Source organism: Cervus canadensis, chromosome 8, assembly GCF_019320065.1.
Source record: "Cervus canadensis isolate Bull #8, Minnesota chromosome 8, ASM1932006v1, whole genome shotgun sequence".
Classification (NCBI taxonomy): Eukaryota; Metazoa; Chordata; class Mammalia; order Artiodactyla; family Cervidae; genus Cervus; species Cervus canadensis.
Genome location: NC_057393.1, coordinates 18,062,544 through 18,071,221, shown reverse-complemented (window position 1 = coordinate 18,071,221; position 8,678 = coordinate 18,062,544). Strand labels below are relative to the sequence as shown.

The 8,678-nt window shown below is 49.7% G+C and overlaps 1 protein-coding gene across 34 annotated transcripts in view; it reads left to right on the top strand.

The window, feature by feature from the left end:
• The first annotated feature begins 617 nt into the window (after nucleotides 1-617).
• The window catches only part of TCF7L2 (transcription factor 7 like 2), a 199,209-nt gene continuing 191,148 nt past the window's right edge, over nucleotides 618-8,678 (top strand). For 4 of the 34 annotated variants that reach the window (XM_043475389.1, XM_043475393.1, XM_043475388.1 and 1 more), the window contains exons 1-3: nucleotides 620-1,354; nucleotides 1,645-1,711; nucleotides 1,945-2,069. In XM_043475389.1, the coding sequence (XP_043331324.1) occupies nucleotides 1,166-1,354; nucleotides 1,645-1,711; nucleotides 1,945-2,069 (381 nt within the window). In that variant the 5' untranslated portion in view covers nucleotides 620-1,165. Of the gene's footprint in view, nucleotides 1,355-1,644; nucleotides 1,712-1,944; nucleotides 2,070-8,678 lie in introns of all 34 variants that reach the window. The other 30 variants (XM_043475406.1, XM_043475403.1, XM_043475416.1 and 27 more) reach the window with 11 other exon arrangements.

Here is an 8,678-nt window from a genome sequence, read left to right as displayed (position 1 = left end):
TCTTTCACTGCAGATGACCAGGAACTTTGCCCAGCCCTCCACTTCCCCAAGCTCTCTGAGAGTGGAGGGTTGATCTCTCTTTTTGACCACTTCTGTTACATCCCGCCCAAGGGTGGCTGATTTCATTGCTGGCTTAACCACTAAACCCCTACCTCCCACCCTTTCCCCAATACTCTCCTCCTTTTCTCCTTCCTTAAGACTTATTTCTAATATTTCTAAAGTGCACTTTTTCTGGGCCTCTCCCCATCCCCGCCCCCCAAGTGGGCTTTCCTTCCGCCTTCCTCGACTCGGATTCCTGACGCGATCGCCACCCACCCCCCCTTCCCCTCCTCTCCTACTCCGCATTGTCTTTTCTGAAGCCGCCCCCCACCCGGAGCGAGTCCCCGTTCCCTCGCCCAGACTCCGGGGCTCGCACACACTCAGCGCAGGCCTCTCCCCTTGCACACTCCTCCCTCCGTCTCTCCCCCCCTCTTCCCCCGCCCCTCTCCTCCTCCTCCTTCTTCCCTCCCTCCTCCCTCTCCCGGCGCCCGAAAGGATCATTGTTAGCCGCCCCCGCCCCGCCCACCCCGGCTGTTTATTTATGCAGACGTCACCGGGCCGGGCCCGCCCCCCGGCATCTCATTAAGCGAGTGTGTTCCTCTCGCCCTGTCAATAATCTCCGCTCCCAGACTACTCCGTTCCTCCGGATTTCGATCCCCCTTTTTCTATCTGTCAATCAGCGCCGCCTTTGAACTGAAAAGCTCTCAGTCTAACTTCAACTCACTCAAATCCGAGCGGCACGAGCTCCTCCTGTATCTTCGGCTTCCCCCCCCTTTGCTCTTTATATCTGACTTCTTGTTGTTGTTGGTGTGTTTTTTTTTTACCCCCCCTTTTTTTTATTTATTATTTTTTTGCACATTGATCGGATCCTTGGGAACGAGAGAAAAAAGAAACCCAAACTCACGCGTGCAGAAGATCTCCCCCCCCTTCCCCTCCCCTCCTCCCTCTTTCCCCTCCCCAGGAGAAAAAGACCCCAAAGCAGAAAAAAAGTTCACCTTGGACTCGTCTTTTTCTTGCAATTTTTTTTTGGGGGGGCAAAACTTTTTTGGGGTTTTTTTTTTTTTTTTTTTGGCTTTTCTTCCTACTTCATTTTTCTTCCAAAATTGCTGCTGGTGGGTGAAAAAAAATGCCGCAGCTGAACGGCGGTGGAGGAGATGACCTAGGCGCCAACGACGAACTGATTTCCTTCAAAGACGAGGGCGAGCAGGAGGAGAAGAGCTCCGAAAACTCCTCGGCGGAGAGGGATTTAGCTGATGTCAAATCGTCTCTAGTCAATGAATCAGAAACGAATCAAAACAGCTCCTCCGATTCCGAGGTAGGAAAAGCCCCTCGGGCTGGTGGGGTTCTTAATCTATTTCCTGGGCTTGGCAAATGTTGCTGAGAGGGGAGAAATCGGGGCTGGGGGCGGCGGCGGGGCGCCGCGGGGCCAGGCGGGCGGCGTGTGCTTGTGGGGCCACTATTGCAAAAACTTGTAACCCTGTTTTTTTTTCTTTCCCCCTCACCCCAAACCCCCCACCTCGCTGATCCTTTTTCTCCCCCCCTTCTCCCCCCCACCTCTGCGTGGCGTTTGCCCCTCGCCCTCCCCACCTCCACCCCTCCGGGAAGGCGGAAAGACGGCCTCCGCCTCGCTCCGAAAGTTTCCGAGATAAATCCCGGGAAAGTTTGGAAGAAGGTGAGTACGCCCCGCGCTGCCCCGCAGCCGCCCGGAGCTGCCCCCCCCCGCCCCCCACCCCGGGGCCCGCCGCCCCGCGCGCCCGGGCCCCGCGCCCCGCTCGGCCCGGCCGTGTGCTGGTCCGGCCCCGGGCGCCCCCGGCCACTTGGGGCACTTTTCTAAAAAGTTTCTCCTCGCTCTCTCCCGCTCCGCGCGGCCGCCGCCGCCGTCCCCTCGCCGCCCCGCCATGTTAGCGGCCAAGAGGCAAGATGGAGGGCTCTTTAAGGGGCCACCGTATCCCGGCTACCCCTTCATCATGATCCCCGACCTGACGAGCCCCTACCTCCCCAACGGATCGCTCTCGCCCACCGCCCGAACTGTAAGTGCCTCCGCGCCCGGCCCCCCGCCCGCAGCCTGCCCGCCCGGCCCCGCATGCGGCCCCTGCCCTGCCCCCTCCCTCCTCTCCCTCCCCTTCCTCCCCCTCCCCCTCCCCGCCTCCTCCCCTCCCCGCCTCCCCTCCCCCGCTCGTGGCCCAGCAGCCCGAAACTCTCCAAACTTTTCTGCCTTTTGTGGACTGGGATGTGTTTGCACTTCGCCATGTTCTTGCTTTCAGTTTGTTGCCTCGTGATGTTGGGGAGACTTTGCTTTCCAAGCAGGGCTCTGCTGGGGTGGTGGTGGTGGGGGGGAAATGAGAAGAACTTTTTTCTTTTTTTTTTCCTCCTGCGCTCTGATTGCCCCCGCCCCCTTTGGTGGTGGTGTTTGTTTCTTCACCCTGGGAAGATGACTGTGTGGCTCTTTCTTTTCTCCCTCTCCCTCTCTCTTCCTTCCCTCTTCTGTGGCGTCTTGGGCTTCCCCCGGTTAACCCCTTGGCTGCCGCGGCCGGGGACGGAGTGACTGGGCTGCGCCCGACGCGCGGTGGTAGAGAGCGGATTGTCCCTCCGGGCGTTTGGACTTGAGAACTAGCGGGCGCGCGGAGCCCGGGGCCTTGGAGAAGCGCCTCGGCTTTCTCTCTCGGCCGCTGATTTGTTTAGCTTTCTAGTGGCGTTGGCTGGCTCTCAGCCCTCCTCCCCTTTTCCCCTTGGAAGGTCACGCTTCCTAGACGGGTTCCACTGGAAACTTTGGGGGGCTCCGGGCTTCCTTTTCTGGGGGCCACCCCGCAGGGCCGCGAGCGCCCTGGGCGCCGTGGCTTGGCTCGGCGGCGTGGCGCGCTGGCTGCCGGCTCTCCTGGGCCGCGCGGGGTGGAGAGGCCCCTGTCGCTGCGGTTCTCGGGTTGTGTGCAGCCGGGATGGCCTCCTCCGGGCGGACTTGATGTATTTCTAGGGAATTTGGTGCTTTGGGGTTATATAGCGGGGTCTGCGCTCTCCAGCTTTAGCGAAGGCCCTCAGCGGGCCCAAGGAGGGTAGAGACCAGGGTGTGCGGGGGCCCAAGGGTGTAGAGAGGCTGAGGGAGGCCCAGGGCGCCTGTCCTTCTAGGGAGTGGGCTGCTAATCGCAGGCCACCCAACTTTGAGGGCCCCAGGGCGGAGCGGGGTGCCAGGCTCTGGGGGGCGCTTTCCGCAGCTTGCGCCCGGAGCCCACCCCTGACATTTGTTAATAAGGCTCACCCCCTTCCCCGACCGACCTCTGCCCCCTGCCCTCGCCCTGAACCCCTTCCCCCCATCCCACCCTCCTCTTAAAAGCGTGGATCCCGAATCTCTAGACGCGATCTCTAAAAGTTTGTGCCCGGCTTCTCAATTGTTATTTTGCACCTTCTCTGGCTTAGTCCCCCTACCTCTTATTTACACACACACTACTTTTGTCTTTTTCTTTTTCGGTAACTCGAGCTATCAATTTGAAATAGGGCACTCACTGTTGAGCAGCCGTGGATTCGGTGCTAATGGCCGAGGGCTTGCCGGACGGGAGTCGATCCGATCTACAAGTGTTTTTAAGCATTAAAATATTAACTATCAGGTTTGACTTGTTTTTTGGGGCCCCGGCAAAAAAAAGGCCAAGGGCATGGTAGATCGGTCATTTTTTTACGGCAAGGAAAAAGAAATAATTATAGCCCCCCGCCCTCCCTTGCGCCCAGGCTTCTGCAGGCTTGGAAAGCTGGGAGACCGTTTCAGCCCGACCTCCTCTTACATGGCCAGCGCTGTCTGGAGGCAGGGGCCGGTCTGTGGGGTTGCGGCTGGAGGCGAAACACAGTCCGGCTACGTTGTATTTTTCCTGGGAGCTCGTGGGCATCTTGAACCGGAGAGTTTGTGTAATGACCAAGCTGACCAAGCGACATTCCAAAGTAACCCTGAGAATTTCTTCCTCTCCTCCCCTCCCCCTACGATGGAAGTCTCTCTGATATTATTTTAAAATCCACTTTGCCATCTGAAAGGCCATATGAATACTGAGCTTTGATGACGGGCTTGCTGGCCCTTCTGGGCTCCTTGCAGACTCCTGTCTGTGACCCTTGGCAGGCTTGCCCCACTGTCTCCCGAAACTCCAACAGTTGTGTTGTGCTGTAATTAGGAAACAGGGAAATTGTTAAAGGCAAATAAATGATTTCCCGGTGCGAAAAGGAAAGCTCCCAACCACCCCGTCCCCTTTGTGGGCATTGTAGGAATACTCGGCGTCTTGTGATTTTAATTGCGGACATAGCGGGTGGCCTGGTGCTGTGACATCAGATTGAGAAGACATTTCTGAACTCAGGAGGCAGTTTTAATATTTGCGTGTCAAACGTCCAACAGACATCTTTTGTGCACACAGGCTATTCCTCCCTCCTATCTGTTACCTGAGTTAGCTGATGTGCTCCAAAATTAAAGTTATTTGTTTAAGCCGGTAAGCAGAGACATGGAAATGAGGCTGAGAGGCTGTTATGTGTCACTCCTGACCTCTTCAATCAGAAGGCCGGCTTGCAATTCCAGATTTGATACAGCTGCCGAAGGAATCTATAGGCAAGATAGCGGTCTTTTCATGCTCATCTGAAATTCTTAGTGCTTCATAGAGTGTGTTTTTTGAGGGCAAGGTGTAAAGACAAATTGGCTCTGTTCTTTACCCGACCCTCCTTGGTGGTGGTGTGTTTTTTTTTTTTTGCTTATTTTGTGTTACTTATGAGTCTACCTGTAAGCAGTTACATCCTTTCAAAAGCAAGCTCTTTGGATTCCTGGTTTCTGCTTTTCTATTTAAGAACGTAAAGAATTAAGGAGTATCATTAAATGGGCTTATGATGAATAATACATTATCTCAAGAATAATGCTTTAATTGCTGGAGACGCCATAAAGCTTGATAGTAATAATTTTATTTTAAAATGACAAAGATTTCTACATCACGTTAATTTAGCCTTTGATACAGTAATAGGAACGGCTTTTAAAAAGATTCAAATACAAAAAAGCATTAAGGCAAGAGGTCTGGTTAAGCATATGGGAGGTGATAGAACTGCAAATATTAGAATTGTGGTAACATTTGTAGATACTAAAGATAAGAATACTGTTTCCGTATTAAAGTTGATAGGAAAAACTAGTTTTACATTTCTTTTTCCCTCCTGCCAAATGAGAATATGGGATTTGGTGGCCGAAATTCCAGTTAGGTTTGAAATTCTTAATTAAGGACTTGGCTATTAGAGCTTTTGCATCTTCTTTGATCCAAAGTTATTTGCTTTTCAGCTGAAACTGTTTGCTACTAGGTTGAACAAATAAATAAGCAGCATCTTGAATTCATTTTTGAACTTGGAATCCAGCATTTAAAGGAAACCAAGAGGGGCCTGTTCATTGGGGTTTTATTTAGCTGGGCAGCAACTTCTCTTTCTGCCTGGTGAAAAATGGATGTTTTCTCCTCGCTCAAACAACATAATCCTTTCTAATACAAAAGATTTAGACCTTGGAGTGTGAAGGGTTAATGGTGGTCCTTCCCCGTTGTCCTCCCACCCCCCACCTTCACCCCTGATTGTTTTGACAACACTTTTCAAAGTGTGACATTCCAAGCCCCTACATAACAATGTAATATTACTGTAATTACACAGGTCATTACATTTTAAATAGAGAACAATAAAATGCTTATCGCCCTGAAAAAGAACAGGTGTTCTTGCCCTTCTTTGGTATTTATGCTAATTGTTTTTCTTCTCCTTGAGAAATATTTATGGCAAACATGTTTAGATTTCAATCTCAAGGCAGCAGTATTAATTCCGTGCTAATCTTTTCTAAGGTTGGGGTTTAATGTCTGCAGTTTGGATTATGGGCTCAACATTCACCCAATAAGTCATATTTTAATGATTATAAATTTAATATGCCAGCACTTCCATAGTTTGTTGAAATGAAAGCCTTCTGAAAACCCCAGAAACAAAACTATGAGGCATTCGGGAGCCTAGAGTGTTTATCTGGAAGAAGTGTTTTTGGAAACTTGACTGCTGAAGGAAAGTAGCTTTCATTGATGCACCCCTATCTGATTGAGAAAAGATTTGGAGAAAAACAATCCCCCGTTCTGGCTGGGAGTTTTCCACCTTGATTTTAATTTTACTGATATGGATTTCATTTAGAGTCCCTGCTGGAAACTGGTCAGCTTTCTGTTTCTTAGCAAGCTGTGAAAAAGTTACAGGAAGGTTTCCGGGGGCTGGCAGATCAAGAATGCTGTTCTGTTAGCAGCTCAGGATAACTGCAGTTCTGCACGCCATTAAAAAAATATTTGCTTTAGAAAACCAGCATTTTAATAGTTGCACCAGAGGCTGTGCTTTTAAAGATTACAGTAGAAGCCTTTCCAGGTTTTGAATGTCTCCTCACATGCCACGAGGTGCCTGTGTGCATACGAAAAGCACCCAGACTTCTTGGTGGAGAAATGTTGGTGCAACTTCTCTTACACAGGCTCAGTGGGTAAACTGGAAGGTATCTAAGAGGATTTTACATTTTGTCAGATGTTTCACAACAGGGGCCCCCGAATCACATTAAAAATGCACTGCAGAGACAGGACAGCTGCAAATTTTTGTGCGGACGCGTGTTTCTGGACCATGACTAAAACTCCGGGGACCTTTTCCCCAGCTGTCTGGAAGTTCTGTGGAAGTTGGTTTATTGGCAGTTAAGTCTGAGACAACCTGGATTTAGCAAAGACTCTCCTACACAGGAAGTAGATGACATTATATTGGGGGAAGGGACTTCAGACAAGGAGTGATTTACTCCTTTTTTTTTTAAAACCGTGGCGTTGCCAAATAAATAAGCACTTTCCAAGGAAGTAGGTGTAAGCTTTTTAGTCTTGGTGAGTGGAATTAGATAATATCTTTAACCGCATTTATAACTGTTTGGAGGTGACACATTTCAGAAGTTTGGAGAAGGAGGGGGGTGAATCAAATTCTTGAGGCTTTTCTTTTTGAAAGGGGTGTGTGATGTGGGCGTCTGAGTTTCTTCTGGGAGTGGATATTGGCAACCGTGTAAGTCAGTCTTCAACTCTGACTTATAATTGAGCACATTTGTGAAGGAAATGGTTAATTTTACAACCAAAGGCAAACTCGCACCTCGACAGGTCTGCTGAAAGAAATGTGCCCTAGTCCTTTGCTGGCAAGCACCGCCGGGTCATAAATCCACAGGCTTTATTTACAGCCCATAACACTTATGAATGTTAAGATATTTGACGCCACGTTGGCCTTATAATATTCAAGGTCCGCAGACACTGGCAGTAGCTCAAATTTCTCTCACTAATTATAAGCAATGAGATTGGGGGGGGGGGCGGTGGGGACAGCCCATCGCCAAAGCTGCCCTCTCCCCCGCCTCTGACCCCCACCCCTACAATCTGAGCCAACTGAGACAGACACCCCCTCCTCCTTTGGCAGCTGACTTGTACTTTTCCTCCAGGCTATTGTTATACACATTTATAAAGAGCACTTTGAGGAATGGAAATTCAGTGGGGGCTCTGCACGAATGTTTTTCAAAAGCAAAGTTGCTCTAGGTGTTTGCATCTTTTTTCCTTTTCATCTGGTTTATCCCTTTTTCCTTTCTTGACTTTTTCTTTTTTGAGACCCTGTTGTCTATATTGTGCTTATTTCCCAGAATACTTAAAGAAACCTGATATGGGAAGCTGCCCTTCAATTTATATGATGTTTTACTGAGCTGGAAGGGAAAATGCATACATTGCATAGTGCGCTAGTTAACGAGAGGGTTAAGAGAGAAGTGACATGGAGTGAGGAGACTTGATTAAAAGAATTAATAGATGAGAAAAAAAATCCAAGTTTGCTTTGGGAGTGGGAAGGTCATTCATTTGTGAAATGTGCAGTGGCGTCTTGGGGGAGGACACAGAAAAGTAACAGAGAAGGCAGAATAAATACTTGGCTAAGAAAGGTTAGAAAGGTATAAAAAGACGTGACAGAGATTTGGGCTTGACAAAAGTGTCTTGAGTGAAGTTAGGAGTTAGACGTTTCTTAGGAGAGGTGAAAACATCATGACGGGGCGGGGGGGAGTGTGGGGGGATCGTATTAACAACCATATTGATTTACTCAGTAAAAACTGGTTCCAATCTACTTTTCACCTAAAGAGCTCTATGCAGCAGATAATAACTTCATGTGAGTTACTGTGCAAGAGTCTGGGGATGGGGCATCTGTGGTGAAGACCCCCGATGTGAGAGAGATGGCCAGTTACCCTGCGGATTGTAATTTATTCTTAAAAAAGGAGTGGGCTGTCCGAGTGTGTGTGTGACCACATGGCTGAGGGGGGGTGGGATTCCGAGGTGTGTGGGAAACTGTGGCAAAGAGGGGCGGGGCTGATGGCTCTGTCATTTCTGGCCAGTCCTTCGCTCCATCCAACCCAAACTTAAAGACTGAGGCTGAACGGTTTTATTTTCTAATCAATGGAATGCAGAAACTTACTAGCCCTCTGGGACAGATATGAATCCCTTAGCAGCTCATTACAAAGATGGGACTGTGGGATCTTTGAACGGTTATCAGCCCTGGTGTTCTTTGGTTTTCCTAGGATAGGCTGTTTTCTTCCTTAGGCATATCTGATTTTGGGCTGGTAATTTGGTCTCTTATATTTTATTCTTTTTTTT